The 18,960-nt window shown below is 40.8% G+C and overlaps 1 protein-coding gene across 2 annotated transcripts; it reads left to right on the plus strand.

Moving 5' to 3' along the window:
* Positions 1–477: 477 nt before the first annotated feature.
* Positions 478–17,836, plus strand: LOC128367034 (uncharacterized). 2 transcript variants are annotated; one of them, XM_053327826.1, is made up of 4 exons: positions 478–582; positions 1,866–2,015; positions 2,246–2,475; positions 15,915–17,836. In XM_053327826.1, exons 1-4 carry the CDS (start codon positions 510–512, stop codon positions 17,139–17,141), a joined length of 1,680 nt encoding a protein of 559 aa, XP_053183801.1. In that variant the 5' UTR covers positions 478–509; the 3' UTR covers positions 17,142–17,836. The 2 variants fall into 2 exon arrangements, with proteins under 2 accessions (XP_053183801.1, XP_053183802.1); XM_053327827.1 differs by having other exon boundaries at positions 2,246–2,457.
* Positions 17,837–18,960: the final 1,124 nt, after the last annotated feature.

Below are 18,960 nucleotides of genomic sequence, written 5' to 3' on the forward strand. Positions count from 1 at the left end.
CCTAAACCAGCTCATGTTTCATGTCCATAACTAGAAGCCATTGTTCTGTTTTTTTTCCCATTTTCTTTGAAATTGTGTCTGAATACACTGCAGTACTCATAGATGCAGTGATGCTGATAGAAGACTGCTGCTGCTTGAGCATTTCTGATATCTTGGTTTTTGCTTTTGTTATATGTGTATCAGGCAAACTATTCCATAAAGGACCATGTGTCTGCAGGGTTTCATTCTAACCAAGCAGGAGCACACCAGACTTGACTCATTTAATCAACTGATCTCAGTCTTCAGACAGTTGATTGGCTGAATCATGTGTGCTCTTTGGTTGAAACACCTGCAGGCACACAACCCTTTATGTAATAGTTTGGACATGCCTGATGTTTAAATATATGTGTATATATGTGTATGTGTACAGACCAAAGCTGCAAGCACAGAGAAAGTTTGCTCAGTCCCCTCCCAGCTCTCCAGGACCACCAGTGTTGATGACATCAGCACGATGTGACCACACCCATAACATGGCTGTGGTCACATGTCTGACGAGACGTCGACCGAAGACTGAAGACTTCTTGTCTTTCCTCTGTTTGAGAGGTGAGCTATGATACATAGTAGTTTGAACTTGATACTTCTATTATATGCATACGTCCATCATCAATCAGCATCATCCAAGGAACACCCTGTCCAAATATTGTTTTGATAAGTCTCGTGATTTATTAGGCAAAAGTAAAACACATAATAATTACCACATGGTGGCGCTGTTGGTCCCTTGTTTTAATTTGTTAAGCATTTCCACATGGGACACCTGTCCATGAAGTATGAATAGTTTAGCACGTCTAGCTTTTGAGACATCCTCTTTCAAACATAGCTCCCATAGAATAATAATTGTATAAAATCACTGGAATATGGTAGAAAGAAGGAAAGTAATAGCAGAAGTGCCCTGGAAAAGCTGAATGTTTTGATATTTGAATGGTTTCTGTCACTGAAAATATGAAGAAGTAAAAATATACGGAAGAATAATAACAAAGAGCTAAGATAAGGTACAATAATAATATGAATATATGTATACGTATACATAGTTTCTGAAGAAAACACTTCAGATGCAAATTGTTCTACTGCTGTAGCTCATCTACATGTAGAATTGTATCAAGTTACAAAAAACTAATTGCATTCAGGTCCTTAAAAATATTGTTATTGGTGTATAGTTTGATATATATTTTGATGTTTAAACAATGTTTGTATGCTGAACAGTGCATAAGTAGATAGACGCCATGTTTTTCAGTCAATGGTGTCATTTGCGTCTGATAGAACAGGACAATCCTATGTGTCACCTGCTTTATGTGTTTATCCACAACAAGAAGTGTATTTTTAGACTTCACTTACAGTGTATTGGGCTCTGAGTGCTTCTAAAGCGCAGGTGACTAATGCTCAACGCTCTACATGAACTCTTCCAGTGTAAAAACACACATTTTCTGTGTAAACATAGTGTCAGTCTTTGTGTAGCCTCACTATTGAAGTAATATAAGCCTCATTCCAGGGCCCAAATGTTTTTCAGACTTTGAAGTGCAGTGACAGTTAGGGTAGTCCTGCAGTGATGTCATTCAATCATTCAGTGAGGGTGCATTCATCAATGAAGAAAACATATATATATACATACATTTATATTGCCTGTCTATACACAGGAAGTAAAATTACCAGTAAAAATTTCCCCTGGATTCAGTCAGTGAGGATCACATGGATCTTATTGGTCAATTAAAGAACATCATTGGTTCATGTTAGTTCATCTAGAAATCATTTTTCTGACAGTTTCCACATTTTGACATAAATACACATCAAAAGTACTAAGGGTTGTTCCTCTTGTTGACCCCCCCCCCCAGGTTCAGCAGCGTTGCCTAACAACATGGCCTTCTTAGCAAGTGGACGGGAGAAGGAGTTAGTTGACAACAGGCATCTTACCTCCGCTCTGTCAAAAAATCACAGGACTGCAATAGTGGAGAAGAACATGAGCATATTCAATAGAAAAACAGGTACTCGTCTACTAATCTACTGGATCTGCTTCAGAGGAGTGGAAAGGGGGGGGGGGGGGTAGGATTGAGTGGAGGCAGTGGGGGCTCTTTGTGATTGTTAGTTAATTTAAAGCTCTAATGACTGAGGGTACTTTAAATATAAAAGGTTAGTTTATTCAGCCAACAAATTGCTTCACTAATATTTTCCCTGTCTGTCTTTCTTTATCCATACCTGTCTTGCTTTCCCACAGTACAAAGGTCTAGGTCTCTGAGGGGGGGGTCTGGAGGCTCTGTCTCTGCAGTGGTCAGCTCTTTCTGCCCGCTAACTGCCCGAGCACAGAGGAGGAGGGACAGAGAGAGGAGAGAGGAGGAACAGCAGAGTAGGAGGAGAGAGGGAATGGAGGAGGACAGGAGAGAGGGAGCTAAGAGACACCTGCTGAGACCTCGCCAGCTCTCCCTGCAGGTCAGGAGGACTGACAAGGTCTGATCAGCTTTCCTACATGCTACTCACACATACAGTTAAAGGTTGCTCTCCTTATGGAGAGGAGAGCATGATTTGTGACATCGCAACTAATTTGAAAGCCAATCGTGGCCAGGAGTTAAAATTCTTAAATTAAGTATACATGTATATTGATGGATTCTGAAATTTCTGTTGACACAAAAGGAGAAGACAAATTATTGTTCCAAGCAGAATATTTAATGTTTTAATTTAATATATTTCTAGAGTGGATCTTTAAGGTTCACATATAATAAATATGTATAGAGGGCTTTCTGCTCCTCCAAACTTAAGACACAAAACCTTCATGTAAATACTGCCGTCTGCACCTGTTTTCATTTACACAGTTATTCTTAGTAGATCACCCACAAAACACACACTAACCAAACACACAATCTGTTGCACTGCACATGCAATTTAGTACCTTTTACTTGGGATCTTAGTCCTCACAAATCAGGCCTCTGTGTTCTAGCATCACAAGGTGGACACAAGAAGTGATAGTTTTCTCCTATATACAATGTCCAAAAATTGTGAAAATGTACATTGGTGTCAGTTGCCCTCTGTTAAATATGTTGCTCCACACTTCACAGCACGCACCAAGATGCACATCGTGTTATTAGGGCCCGAGCGCTGACCAGCGTGAAGCCCTATTGTATCTGTCAAGATTATTCTTTTTCTTCTGACAAAGTAACGGCCTTTTTGCCCCCCTAAACATGCCCCAAAACTCACCAAAGTTTGCACGCAAGCCAGACCTTGCGAAAAATTTGATATTTTATGGTTTGCATAAATGGGCGTGGCAAAATGGCTCTGTAGCGCCCCCTGCAAAATCAATAAAATCGAGCCCCTCACCACAGATTGACATAGAGAAACGAAAGTCGGTACACATGTTCATCATGCACCAAAAGTCTCTTGGACACGTACCCTAACACCAACAGGAAGTCGGCCATTTTGAATCAAATTATTAGGGCCCGAGCGCTGACCAGCGCGAAGCCCTATTGTTTTTGCCATGATTCTTCTCTTTATTTTTCTGACAAAGTAACGGCCTTTTTGACCCCCTAAACGTGCCTTAAAAGTCACCAAAGTTTGCACGCAAGCCAGACCCGGCGAAAAATTTGATATTTTATGGTTTGCATAAATGGGCGTGCCAAAATGGCTCTCTAGCGCCACCTGCAAAATCAAGAACATCGATCTCCTCGCGACAGATTGACATAGAGAAACGAAACTTGGTACACATGTTCATCATGCCAAGCCGCACAAAAAAGTCTGGGGTACCATGACGTCACTCCAACAGGAAGTCGGCCATTTTGAATCAAAGTATTGATTTTAATGCCGATTGTGGCATCATACTTGAGCAAACTAGTCCTAGAGATTTCATCCCATCCACTTCAAATTCACACAGAGTCATCTTGACACATTGGAGATGAAAAGTTATCAAAAGCTTTTTCCCCCGCCATTTCTGCTTGCCGTGGTAACGCGGCGAATTTCGATGCTTCGCCATGAAATTTCAAACCCTCATAACTTGACTCCACATGGTCTGAGCTTTACCAAATTTAATATGCTTGTTCAGCGTCCTGGTCTGAACACATGTACAGTCTCATATTTACTGACAGTCATAGCGCCACCTAGTGGCAACAGGAAGTGACTTGCTTCATTCGTTCACTAATTACTCCCATAATCTTAAATATTTACACCTGAAATTTACTCAGCTGAGACATAAGACCTTGGTGATGCTACATTCTGCAGCTCATGACCCATCATCAAATACTGTTGCCATGACAACACATTCAACGCCATGAAATACGATTACAGTTTTCAGGGGCAAAGGATACCTCCACGGTAATGAAACTCAACACACACGTCTGGAGTGGGTTCATTTAACATCCTATATACTTCAATGGGATGGGCGTGACTAAACGGCTCAATAGCGCCCCCTTGAATATTTCAAAATTGAACCTCAGCTTTTCCGATTGACATAGAAGAATGTAATTCGATAGGTTTATGACAGGGCTCTAGACTAACTTTTTGCACTGGTTGCACTGGTGCTAGTGTTGTTTTTGGCGCCCTTTTTTACTTTTAGTTTTAGTCTAGTCTTTGTGTCAAGCGGTCGTTTTAGTTTTTATTAGTTTTAGTCATGTTCATACTCCTTTTAGTCTAGTCAAGTTTTAGTCGACGAAAAGTCTGAGCATTTTAGTCTAGGTTTAGTCAGAATTGTCCCTGACTATTTTAGTCTAGTGTTAGTCAAAGAAAACTGTATTAATCTCTTTTCAGTAATGTTATTCTATCTAACCCCGTCAATATAGTATAAGTACCTAGTGGTAGAGAGATGGAACTGTAACCTCCTGGAGGTGTTATTTTAAGACTTGTTGTCACAAACAACAACAAAAACAATAGTCCAGAGAGGTATTACATAAAAGTGGTCAAGTGACAAACTTGGGTTAGTTAACCTAGAGGGAGAGGTAAATCTGATAATAGAAGACCCCAGTGGCTTCAATATATTAGCTAAACAAAGCCAAAGGGTTCATCTATTGTTGAATTTACCCCTTCTCACGAGCTTACTTAGCCAGGTGCCAAACACACCTCATACTGCGCTCCCGCCTGGACACAACCATATATGGTCAGCACGTGCATATTAATTAGCCATGTGCCCTCTGGAGCGGTTACAAATTGACAACAAAGACGCGGCGGGGAGGGCGGGGGGAAGAAGCCAGATACACGGCGATATTGGGCAATAAATCAGTCAGAAAAAATATCTTGCATTTTAATAACCTACAATAAAAACTAAACAAAAAAAACAAAATATTTTCGTCTCGTTTTTATTCGTCAACAAAATGGGATTACACATTTTATTATTGTTATCGTCACGTGACCAGCATTTTCGTTTCGTCTCGTCTCGTTTTGGTCACGTGATAAAGGTTCGTTGACGAAGATATTTCGTCATAATTTTCGTTGACGAAAGCAACACTAACTGGTGCGCCCAACTTTTTTTCTTGGGTGCACCAGAACAAAAGTTAGGTGCACTCAAATTTCCGAACACATTCCATCGCAGTTTACAAGGTTTTACATTTTGTTGTTGTTGTTGTTGTTGTTATTATTATTATTTTAAATAGCTTCCTGTCTATGTTCATTGGTAAATAATTGGCTAACAATATGTTCCAACATAGTTCTTTATTTTGAAACATAACTTAACTTTTAAAAATAAAAAGATGGCTTTAAATTTACTTTTCTGAATCAATATAGTCTACTTTTACATTTAGAGCCAAGTGGCTAGTAGATCAAAAAAGTTACTAGCCAACCAGATTTTTTACTAGCCAAAACCAAAACGTTGCTTTACTATTGTATTTGTTTTTCCATAGGGGTGTGTATAGTGTGTAGTAGTGTGTAGGGGTGTGTATAGTGTGTAGTAGTGTGTAGGGGTGTGACGATACACTCAGCTCACAAGACGAGACACGATATTGGGTTTACGAGATCAAGACAAGACTTTAACTATATTTTTAAGAAAACTTCAATGAGGAAATAAACGACTGTTCTTTTATTTGAAATTCACAAAATTGAAATTGAATTGAAATATTTTAACTAATCATCTTGTAATGAATCACTTCAGTTCTACTTTCTACTTTCTTAATATATAATGATCATATGCAGTATGCAGCACTGTAAAAGATTTCTCCATATAGATATTTTATAGATGGATCATTTTGGTATTTATGGAAATAACAACTATAAATCCAGAAGTTAGATACAATCACAAATACTAAAAAGTAAATTATAAAGAGTAGAAACAATTATAATATATAAATATAAATTAAATAAATCTAATTATCACAAATTATAACATAAAATAAAATAAATAAAATACACAGAAATAAAAGTAAATTGCACAAATCCTGTATCACATAAATACACAAGTAGAACAAAATATAAATTTTGTTTTAATTTGGTAGTGTGACTCATTTTACTTTTGGCATCATTAGGCTTCCATACATGCGCTAGATTCCTCCGCTCTCAGTGTAGAGACCTGAGGTCAATCTACTGCTGCTCCTCTCCTCATCTCATACTGCGACTGAGATCTTCTCAGCAGGTAGAAACTGCAACAAGCTTAATGATCCACATGTGACTTTATAAAAAGAAGACATGACGAGCGAATGAGCGATAAAAAGCCGATCGTCTTTTTTTTTTTTTTTTTTTTGGTGCGCCCCTTAATTATACCTTTGCGAGACAATATTAATTTCAATTAAAACTGCAAGCAGTGATGAACGGGCCCTCGCGCCCCCACGCATGTGGGGCTGCGGCTCGGTCGCAGAATGTAGCATCACCAAGGTCTTATGTCTCAGCTGAGTTAATTTCAGGTGTAAATACTTAGATTATGGGAGTAATTAGTCAACGAATTAAGCAAGTGACTTCCTGTTGCCAGTAGGTGGCGCTATGACTGTCAATAAATATTTTTTTTTGTGATCAAATGTTTATTTAACAAGAATACAAGTTACAACCAAGAAATATGACTCATTAATGACAATAGAGACAGTACAAGAATTGACTGTAACAACTAAATGAAAAAAAATAAATAATAATAGTGAAAGTGTAACCTTGCACTTCAATAAGGTGCAAGAAAAACCAAAACAAATGTGCATAAAAATTATTTAAAAAAAAAAAAAAAAAAAAAAAAAGGAAAATGAGAAATGAAAATGAAAATGAAAAAGAAAAAAGGGCACCACCCCCCACCCCCCACCCCCCAACCCAACAGCACACTCACAGTGGTACGCTCTCTAGCACCCTATGGAGTGTAGATCTGACGTGACACACACGCACAAAAACCCATTCAGGAAAAACAAGGTTAGAGTCTCATTGAGCTTATCTTATAAGTTCTTTCAGTGCATCAGCTGCTGCACGCCAGTTGTTTATGGAAGGCTCACTAGCGCCATTAATTCTAGCCGTTGACAGTTCTAGAAAAACTACATCTAGGAAAGTAAGTGCCCAGTGTCTGATGGTGAGAGAGTGGGGAGGTTTCCATCTTAAGGCTATCAACTTCTTGGCAGCTGTTAAGCCAGCTAGTACAGTGCGCTTTTTAAGTTTAGTAATGTTTACTTGTGACAGATCAATTAGCAAAAGGACAGGTATAGTCACTGGTATGGTTACTGATACTAATTCAGAGAGTTTGGCTGCCACCTTGGACCAGAACTGGGAAACCGGAGGGCAGTTCCACATCATATGCAAAAAAGTGCCAGAGGCCTTCATAGAACATAAGCTACACAAGGGATCAGTTATCAACTTCATACAATGGAGTTTGCGAGGGGTCAAATATGTTCTGTGTACATAGTTAAAGTGGATCTGCTGGTGGTCGGGGTTGCGGGAAGCCTCTCTAATATTTGTCCAGACCTGTGACCAATCAAAATCAGAGTCCAAATTAGGGCAATCATACCTCCATATTCTGTCAAGTGGTAGTTCATTATAGGAGGCCTCCAGGAAGAAACGATAAAGTGCGGATACTAACCCTCTCTTTTTGATTCGAGTGGAAAGTACTTTGTATAGTGGGTGAATGGGCAATGGTTGCTGTACCGGGGCACCATGTGCCTGTAAAGATGATCTAAGTTGCAGATAGAAGAAGAACGAGTTTGCAGGCAAATTGTGCCTGTCTCTAATATCTTGAAAGGAGCGCAGCCCAGTGTCACTATATACCTTATCTAAAGTGCGAATATTACTGTTACACCAGGCGGCACAAGAGATCGGTCTCCCTCCGATTAACAGGCCATTGTTGTTAAAGATCGGTGTAAGTGTATGCCACTTACAGGAGATTTTACACTGAAGCTCAGCCGCACGCCATGTCTTAATGAGTTGTGAGACTATTGGACCAAAACGTAATTGGCATTGTTTATTGGATATGTTAGCAAAAAGAACCTCCTGCAAGTTCCAGGGTCTCACACAGTTTTCTTCTAGCCCGCGCCAGGAAACTGAGGCATCAGAGTCACGCCACACAAGTAATGATCTAAGTACAAATGACCAGAAATAAAACTTAAAGTTTGGTACAGATAAGCCACCACTGGCCACTCCTCTTTGTGTGATGGACAGTTTAAGGCGCGGGCGCTTTCTGTTCCAAATAAATCGAGACACACAAGAATGTATTTTGTTCCAATAATTGACAGGAGGAGAGAGGGGAATCATTGAGCTGATAAAATTAATCCTGGGTAAGATGTTCATTTTGACTATAGAGACACGGGCTCTAAGAGAGTTAGGGAGACTCATCCACCTATCCAAGTCCGCTTTAACTTTATTAAATGTTTTCGAGTAGTTGTGCGTTACAATACGGTTCAAGGATGGAAAAATTTGTATTCCGAGGTATTTAAAATCCTGGACAACCGGGATGCCAATTGGAAATTGCAACCCTTTAGCCGAATCATTAATGGGGAGTAACGCAGATTTGGTCCAGTTGATCTTAAAACCTGAGAGACAGCTAAATTCCTCACAAATGGATAGTAAGTTCGGAATAGATTGTAGTGGCTTCTCCATAAAGACCAACACGTCATCAGCATACAATGATACGTGGTGATTTGAATCACGAACTGAAATAGGATGCACACTGGGGGACTGACGAATCATCTGAGCTAGTGGCTCGAGAGAAAGTGCAAAAAGTGCCGGTGATAGGGGACAACCCTGTCGGGACGATCTGGTGACAGGGAACAGCGCAGAGGAGAGTTGCCCGGTGAGTACCAGAGCTGAGGGATTTGAATACAGGACCTTTATCATATGAATAAAGTTATTTCCAAAACCCATTTTCCTTAAGACTGCCCACAAAAAGGACCACTCCAGCCTATCAAAGGCTTTCATAGCGTCAAGGGATAGCACTGCAGCTGGTGCTGTTTTGTCTACTGCTGCATCTACTATATGGAGAAGACGTCTGACATTGTCTGCAGCTAGCCTAGATTTTATAAATCCAGTCTGATCACAACTGACTAATGTCGGCATGTGATTCTGAATGCGTCTGGCTAGCACCTTTGCATATATTTTAAGATCTGCGTTTAATAAACTGAGAGGTCTATAACTACTGCAGTCTACAGGGTCCTTATCTTTCTTTAAGAGTAAGGATATTAGAGCTATATTGACATCGCGTGAAAAACTTCCTTTGTCTATAGATGTTATGATCATGTCTAGAAGTAGCGGACTCAGCATGTCCCAGAATTCCACATATACCTCTGGAGGTATTCCATCAAACCCTGGAGATTTGTTTCTTTGCATGTCGAGAGCTGCTGCCTTAAGTTCTTCCAATGATAAGGGTGCGTCCAGAAGCGCAGAGTCAGCCACTGCCAATTGTGGTAGATCTAGTTGGCCAAGGAAGTCCTGACACTTATCTCTATCCAACTGTATCTCTGATTGGTATAAATTGGAATAATATGTGCGAAAGGTCTCATTCACCTGCTTAGGATCAGTCAAAATTTGGCCTGTTGTTGACCTGACAGAAGGAATGTCAGCAAAGTATTCGTTGGTCCTTATTTTGGAAGCTAAGAGATGGCTGGGTCTAGACCCCTGAAAATAGTAACGTTGTCTAGTCCTATGTATCAGGAATTCTGATTGTTGTTTTAAAATATTATTAATTTCCTTTTTAATGATTTCCCGTTGTGATTCAACCTGTTTGGAATAGTTATTTTGTAAAGTCAATTCTATTCCAGCCAAGTCAGCTTCCAAAGCTTGTAATTTGGCTGCTCTATCCTTACGCAGACTTGAGGCAAAACGGATGGCGTTACTTCGTATAAACCCTTTGACTGCATCCCATAAAATCCTGGGGTCATTGACTGAGCCTAAATTAAAGTCCAAAAATTCTTTTAAATGGGACAAAAACTGAGATTTATAATCATCATTTTTTAACAAAGTGGTATTAAAGCGCCACCTAGCAGCACGTTTGGATAAGCAGCCCAAGGTTGCACAGCAAAACACTCCTTTGTGGTCTGATAATGCAATAGGTAGTAAGGCAGCATCATTTATTTTTTGAAAAAGTTGTGGTGAAGTGAAAAGAAAATCTATCCGTGAAAATGATTTATGTCTGGCTGAAAAAAAGGAGTAATCTTTCATGGTTGGATTGAAGGAACGCCATACATCTATCAGGCCAAGGGTCTTGGCCCAAGACTGTAAAGCTGCAGTTGCTAGCTGCTGATCTTTGGAGGCGCTCAAGCTAGATCGATCATCTGTATGCCACACCGCATTCATATCTGCCCCTACAATGAGAGAATATTCAGGTAGTTCTAATAACTTCTGTGTAAGCATATCATAGAAAGTCTTGTCAAATTTGTTTGGAGCGTAAGCAGAAATAATAGCAACCTTCCTCCCATACAACTCCACCTTGGCTACTGCTATCCTTCCTGCGCTGTCCGCCCATACATCCAACACCTTAATATTTAGATTACGTTTACAGACAATAGCTACTCCTTTACTTTTCGTTTCAGCTGAAGAGGATGCAATTGTGCGGTAAAATCTGTTGGCCATCCGACCAGAGTCTCTGCTTAACAAGTGCGTCTCCTGTAGGAGAGCCAGGTCAATTTTCCGCCGATGCAAAAGAGTAAGGACGCTGGTCCTCTTGTGTGGCGTATTTAACCCATCGCAATTCCAAACCAAAACGGATAAATCACCCATTACTGCATGCTGAACTCAAAGTTAACGACCATGTACCCAGAGGTAAAATATAGAGCCAGCAGATGCGGTAAACTGACCCACACTGACAGATAGGCGTACAAAATGTGTGTGCCTTACCCCCCATTACCCCTTGATGGTGCCTGAAAAACAACATAACATGTAAAACCCCATGAACATTAAGGCTTAAAATAACTAAGCCAAAAAATAATAATAAAACCCTCATATGTTGATCCGCGATCGAAAATGGATATGGGGCCGCAAAGGTTCAACCTTCAGCTTCAAACCCAGCAAATAATAAACAAAACCGTTGATATCAGGACAGGATGAGCTGCTACCAGCAGAGATAACTTACTTTCTTTCCTTACTTAATACTGGGAGAAAAAAAAAAAAAAAAAAAAAAAAAAGAGTAGCAATAAGTAGCAATAAGATGAACTGAGTCCATAGTAAACATAACTTAGAGATGACCAAGTGCAAAGGTTAGCCTTAGATTGTCCTCATCATTCCTACTGGGAGTGACCATGACTAACCAAGCATATGAGCAGCAAACTATGTCCAAAACAAAACACAAAAATAAAGTGGTGGTGTGCTCAGTACTGTTCTTAGAGAATGAAAACAAGAGCCTGTAGCTTAAGCATCACAATAGAAAAAATAATTACGGACCAAAATGATTATAAATTAACTGCTGATGCAAGGCAGGCTAGAGATGTCACATCTCGCTGAAAAAGAAAGGAAAAAGGAAAAACTGTCGCACACTCTGATTAACAAACCATACTGTGGTAGAAGCTCCGAGTGATGATCAGCGCTTTAATCCAGGCACCGTGTAGAATGATTCAGTTCCGACATGGTTAGCCCGCAGCTTCGTCTGGTTGTCCAGGTACCGAGTCATCATTCCCAGCCGCGGGTGGGACTCGCGGCGCCGGGAGGGAGCTGATGAAATCCTCGGCCTTCTCCGCGGACTGAAAAGCCTCGGTTTTGCCGGTCGTTTTGACTTTCAGTGTGGCGGGGTAGAGCAGGAAGAACTCCACTCCTTTGGCTCGGGCCATGTTCATGGCTTGAGTGAAAGCTTGGCGCCGTTTGACAGTGTAGCCGCTGTAGTCGGGTGACAAGCGAACCGGCCGTCCATTCACTGTGAGCGGGGATTTCTTTGCTGCACGAAGGATAAGTTGGCGTGTTGTGTACCGGAGCGTATTAAAGATTAGAGTGCGGGGGCCGGGTCTCTTTCTGTTGTCACTGTACACACGGTGAGCACGCATGATTTCGCCGTCTAGATTGCCCAGGGTGGGGAACCACTTCGGCAGCAATTTTGTGAGGTACTGGACCGCGTTGGACCCTTCGATCCCTTCTGGTAGCCCGATGGCGCGGACATTGCAGCGCCTGCTCCGATCCTCCATGTCTGCTAGCTTAAGGTGCATGGTCTCCAACGTGGCCTCGTAGCTGGTTAGCTTCCCACGGTTACTTTCAACATCCGACCGTATTTTGTCCAGCTCCACATTGACGGAGCCGATACTCTCGTTCAGAGAAACTAAATCAGCTTGAATGGCTCCCAATTTTGCCTCCGTGTCTTCTCCCATCTGCTGAAGTTTGTCGAAGCGTGTCTCCAGGTAGCCACGTTGTTTTTCAAGTACCGCTTCCGCAATGGCCTCCATGTCGGACATCCCTCTCGTTTTTACCGCAAGCCCTGGCTCAAATTTCTTGCTCGAATCCGCCATGGCGTATTTATAGTCAGTGGTGCACTCAAAAGAAAAAAGTAATAGTAGTCACAACGGTGAAAACCAATAAAAATAGCAATGCTGGGTTGAGCGAATTCGACCTAAGCCGCCATCTTGTCCAGCTGATCACGTGACTCCACTGTCAATAAATATGAGACTGTACATGTGTTCAGACCAGGACGCTGAACAAGCATCTTAAATTTGGAAAAGCTCAGACCATGTGGAGTGAATTTATGAGGGTTTGAAATTTCATGGCGAGACATCAAAATTCGCCACGTCACCACGGCAACCAGGAATGACGGGGGAAAATGCTTTTGATAAGTTTTTATCTCCAATGTGTCAAGATGAGTCTGTGTGAATTGGAAGTGGATGGGATGAAATCCCTAGGACTAGTTCGTTCAAATATGAGGCCTGGAAATGACCAAACAATTCACCAAAATAGAGCATTTTTCCCAAGATGGCCGACTTCCTGTTGGACTTAGGGTATGGGTCCAAATGGCGTTTTTGTGCATCTGGAGATGATACATAAAACTACCGACTTTCATTCTTCTATGTCAATCGGGAAGGCGGAGGTTCAATTTTGAAATATTCAAGGGGGCGCTATTGAGCCGTTTAGTCACGCCCATCCCATTGAAGTATATAGGATGTTAAATGAACCCACTCCAGAGGTGTGTGTTGACTTTCATTACCGTGGACGCATCCTTTGCCCCTGAAAACTGTAATCGTATTTCATGGCGTTGAATGTGTTGTCATGGCAACAGTATTTGATGATGGGTCACGAGTTACAGACTGTAGCATCACCAAGGTCTTATGTGTCAGCTGAGTCAATTTCAGGTGGAAATACTTAAGATTATGGGAATAATTCATGAACAAATGACGCAAGTGACTTGCTGTTGCCAGTAGGTGGCGCTATGGCTATCACTAAATATGAGACTGTACATGTGTTCAGACCAGGATGCTGAACAAGCATATTAAATTTGGAAAAGCTCAGACCATGTGGAGTCAAGTTATGAGGGTTTGAAATTTCATGGCGAAGCATCGAAATTCGCCGCGTCACCACGACAACGGGCGAAATGACGGGCGGAAAAATGAGGAATGACGGGCGAAAAAGCTTTTGATAACTTTACATCTCCAATGTCTCAAGATGACTCTGTGTGAATTTGAAGTGGATGGGATGAAAACTCTAGGACTAGTTCGCTCAAATATGATGCCACAATCGGCATTAAAATCAATACTTTGATTCAAAATGGCCGACTTCCTGTTGGAGTGACGTCATGGGCACCCAGACTTTTTTGTGCGTCTTGACATGATGAACATGTGTACCAAGTTTCGTTTCTCTATGTCAATCTGGGGCGAGGGGATCGATGTTCTTGATTTTGCAGGTGGCGCTAGAGAGCCATTTTGCCACGCCCATTTATGCAAACCATAAAATATCAAATTTTTCGCCAGGTCTGACTTGCGTGCAAACTTTGGTGACTTTTGGGGCACGTTTAGGGGGGCAAAAAGGGCGTTACTTTGTCAGAAAAATAAAGAGAAGAATCATGGCAAAAACAATAGGGCTCCGCGCTGGTCAGCGCTCGGGCCCTAATAATAATAATCATGGCAAAAACAATAGGGCTTTGCGCTGGTCAGCGCTCGGGCCCTAATAAATGGTTATACTTGTACAGTGATTTGCACTATAACGTCATTTTCTATATAACTCTACCAGTTTCGGATTATTTTTAATTCAAAATCGCTGAATTTTCACATGTACTGATCAAACACTGAAAAGAGACGCACAGTGAGGCAGCAGCGAGACGAGCCTCACCATGGATTGCGCAATGACTCGGCTTACTGCGCTGGCATGCTATGCAGTGAGACAGTACAGCTGTACAGCGGTCTCTCTGTATGTCGCTATTAACATGTTCAAACACTTTTACTATATGAACTAAATTTCCAAAGTTTAGCTGATGATATAATGTACAGTGTTTGTAGAGTGTTTCATGTGCTGCGCAGCATAAAACGGCTGCAAAAAGTCACTAAGTGAGGCACGCAGTTCTCCGGCCTCATGGCAGGGGGCGCTCCTGATCCCAGTGATTCTTATTACGACTCATTAGCTGCAGAATAAGTAAAGATAAGACCATAATAACGTTTTTTAAATTAAATGTGTTTTTTTGTGTGCTACAGTTTGTATGTGTAAAGAAAGCTGATATGAGATTTTAAACATAACTTGTTAACTGCTGCCAATCAAATGGTGAATAAGTTACTCTGTAGGGTTCATATATTTGTAAATCTGATTGTGATGAAGCAAAGTCCTTCTAAGGCTCTTATTATAATGTCTCTGGATGAAGTCAGTGCCTCACCAGACATGAACCTCACCGCACGTCACTGTAGGAGTGATACCATGGGGAGGAGGTGTGTGTGTTTGGATGTCAGTAGGCAAAAAGTGTGCACATTTACAAAAGTTGTAGTTCAGTGTCCCTCATCCTCCTGATCTAAAGGATAGGGGGGGGGGGGGGGCATTTAGGTTCATAAGTAGGCTTTGTGTTTCTCCCCTGAAAGTCTGCTGTTGCTAAGCAACACCCATTTTTGAGTGATCAAATCAAATCCTTTTTTACTCTGAAGTGAATCACATTATAGGAGCTAAAGATGGGCTCTAAGGGACAGATCAGATCAAGGATTCACAACAAAACTGGATGAAACTTGCAAAAGAATCCCTGATGTCTGATAGGAAACGTTCTAAAACTGGGACATTCACATCAAAGCTATGCAAGACATGCAAGCACAGATGTTTCCGTAGCAACAACACATTAACATACCTCACAACTTCTGCATTGATACATTAACTATAGAATATGTCACAGACGTGAACAAATATGATGTCACCACTGTGCAGAGTTCACATGCTCTGCAGCTAACCTGTTCACATCGCTGCAACTTCTCAATGCAATGTTTTGAAATGGTTAGGTCTTGTTGCTAATCATTGATCGGAATTGCCATTTCACTGAGCCTTCAAAGAACAGATAGCAAACCTGTTTACAGGATCATGCTCATAGTTTTCTACTAGTATAAGTAATAAGGCTGTAAGATGAGCTGTCATGATCTCTTTCTGTGTTTCAGGTTGCCGTGGTGACCAGGCTCTCCAAACATAGAACCTCTTGTGTCAGGTCGGTCCCTCCCTTAAAGCCAAGCACAGATGCTGGCAGCAGACGATCCCGAGGGCCCTGCACAACACCTAGCAATACCTGTAAACCAAGAGGTCACCCCCAAAGCAGACACAGTAACCACCAGCTGCCTCACAATCAGCTCCTTTCTCTCAACCACCAAACAATCTCTAACTATTATAGCAACCCCAAGACCTTGAGTAGTCTTCAGAACTCAGGAAGAAATTCATGCAGGACTCCATCTCATATACCATTGACTAATGGCTCAGTTATCAAACAGCTAAATGAGAACCCTGGGGTTCTAAGGTTGTCCAGAAGAAGGAGAGGCCTCCCACCGGACACCAGCTCTAACCCTCTGAATCAACTTCCTTTTGACAAAAACTCTTCAAAGAAGTGCAGGACACTGCAGTGCAATGACGTTGATGTTCCATTAGAAAGTGACTGTCCTGTCGGTGAGACCCCACAGAAGAAGACTAAATGTGAAAAAGATGTTCGAGAGGCGTGTGTGAACCTTATGGATAAAGCCAGCAGTAGCTATGATGAAGAACTTGAAGAAGACAGATGTGGTGATAGTGGAGAGATGAGTCTAGCAAGACGCAGTTGTGTTTCTGAAGACATACAAGAAAAGATCAATGTTGCAAAGTTAAGTTTGGCGAGCGTCACTGCTCTGGAGCCCTACCAGGACAGGGTCGACCATACCAATGACATCACAAACTATGACCTTAGCCCTGTCTGCGAGGCCATATGCATACATGTGAGAGATAAAAGGCTCCAGAGAAATCAGCCAGCTTCATCCACAAATACCAGGACTACTGTTTCTAGGAGTGTTGCCAGAGCTGCTACTGTTAGAACTACTGTTACTAAAGCTGCTATTAACTCAGTGACATCTACATACATACACAGTAAGCCACCAGCCAGTCATTCTGCCAAACATACTGCTAAGGGCATTAAAAAGGGTACTAGCAACTACATTACCAAATGTACCTCACCAGCCAACAGCTACTCTATCCATAATTCCAGAGGTGCTGCAAAGGCCTCTTCAAAGGCTACCGTTGAGGGCTCAACAAAGGATAATAGCTATTTGAGTATTTCCAAGGGCTCTACAAAGCGCCCTACCCAGACCAAGTCTACTACCTCAGCCATTAAGACCAGGACCAGCCCTAGAATCCTTCTGAAGCGCTAATCTGAGCCATGTCTGAAAACATGCACACATTCATGTTGAAGACAATTTGTGAAATATTTAGAACAACATTGGATACTGTATAATGGCCAATGCATGATGATGGCAGGTGGCTCTTGGGTAGTGATGTAGTGACTATGGCTTGTTCTCAACAATTATTGTGGGATATGGTAATTCTATATAAGTAAAGTAAAATGAATAACTGGAAGACAGCAACATAATGGCAGACAGGCTATTAAGTGGATATGGTGAAAAGTCACTGATTTCAGATGCTTCCTGCTGCATCGTGATTTTAGTACCTAAGAATCAACCTACCTACCTAATCTGTTCCAGGATGTCTAGATTGTTGACATAAATGTCCCAAGGATTCCTCATGTAAAATCATCACCAGAAGTTAGTGGCATGTACACACACACACACACACACACGCACATTAGAAGCATCCATACTTCCTGTCCACACACACTTCCTGTCCTCTCCTCTGTAATTGCAGTCAGAAGCAGTTGTCTCTGTGGTGCCAGCCATACTGTTGTTACCAGGCTGTGTATTATCAGAAGGGAATTGCAAACTACTACTCATGCAAAGTATACATGAACAAAACTGGTCTTCACTGTTCAGATGATTGACTGCAAGAGACTGTATCAAACCCCACACTAAATATTGTTGATATTATTGAAATGTCAGGTTTTAAAATGACGTCAGGTTTTAAAATGACATCAGGTGCTATTAGCCTGCTCATAAGTGGGTTTTAGGAAAGTTGAATAGGAGAGCAGTTAAAAGTGATGGCTGTATTAAATAATCAGTCAGTGCATTTATTCATATTGCACATTTCACAGTAAAATGGCTATATGACAAAAACATTTATAAATGGGTTATACTTTTTATTATACTGTATCCATGCTTGTCCATATGATATCCTATACACTGTCCAAATGTTCATTTATGGCCAAGACATGTTAAGTTATATTATGAATAACTGCATAAATCATGTTCTGCATTTTATAACCTGTCTCAGCCATAGAACTTATAAAGCATTTGATAACATTATTCATTTATGTTAGTATATGATTTATAGAATAGGTGCAGACAAATGCACTCAAGATATTTATTCTATCCCATTAATAAATACCTTATTGGTTTCACAGCACTGATGCATCAGGTTGGTCTGTCTCAAAAATAAATGACTTAAGTTTTGATGCTATGACCATGTGTTCTTTATTGTAGTAATTCTGAAACCATAAATGTTAATAACAAAATACTGGAAAATGCTTCATTTTCAGGTAGAACTAAGGTGGTTGATCTTAGCAGGAGTTTCAGGTTTCAGAAATATTGTCCTGATAGACATTTTAAAAAGATTTTAAAGATTTGATCTTTACTTTGTAAATTGATCATTGACAATTAATTACAGAATGAGTTATCAAATTGGCACACAATGCTAATGCTATCAGTAGAAAATCACCACAGACAATTGCACAAACTGGCTTGTTGATACAGAACTGAGGATGTGACAGTTTATTAAAACAGTTATCTTGTTAAACTAAAAAAAAAACAAAACACGTTTATTGGTGAAGTTCTGAGTTCTGTTTGGAAACCATGGTAATCATAAAACATGAATGGTGCCTTATACAGAAGACATTAGTAGATGAGATGACAAATCACAATAATCAACTGTATTTGTATCAACAGTGATACCAAAATGATCCATATTGAATACAATATTAATAACACATTTAGCATCATTAGAACTTTCAACATCACCATTGTGTATGGATGGATGTGATGGCTGTGATGGCCAGAAGAGCAAAGCATGTTATTTATAACA

This window comes from Scomber japonicus, chromosome 10, assembly GCF_027409825.1.
Source record: "Scomber japonicus isolate fScoJap1 chromosome 10, fScoJap1.pri, whole genome shotgun sequence".
In the NCBI taxonomy this organism is placed as follows: domain Eukaryota; kingdom Metazoa; phylum Chordata; class Actinopteri; order Scombriformes; family Scombridae; genus Scomber; species Scomber japonicus.

Excerpts from the sequence above, each read along its gene's own strand:
- LOC128367034 (XM_053327826.1), top strand. The coding sequence starts at position 510 with ATGGCTGTGGTCACATGTCTGACGAGACGTCGACCGAAGACTGAAGAC. Across the intron at positions 583-1,865 it reads GTCTTTCCTCTGTTTGAGAG|GTTCAGCAGCGTTGCCTAAC; the intron begins GTGAGCTATGAT and ends CCCCCCCCCCAG. Across the intron at positions 2,476-15,914 it reads AGGTCAGGAGGACTGACAAG|GTTGCCGTGGTGACCAGGCT; the intron begins GTCTGATCAGCT and ends TCTGTGTTTCAG.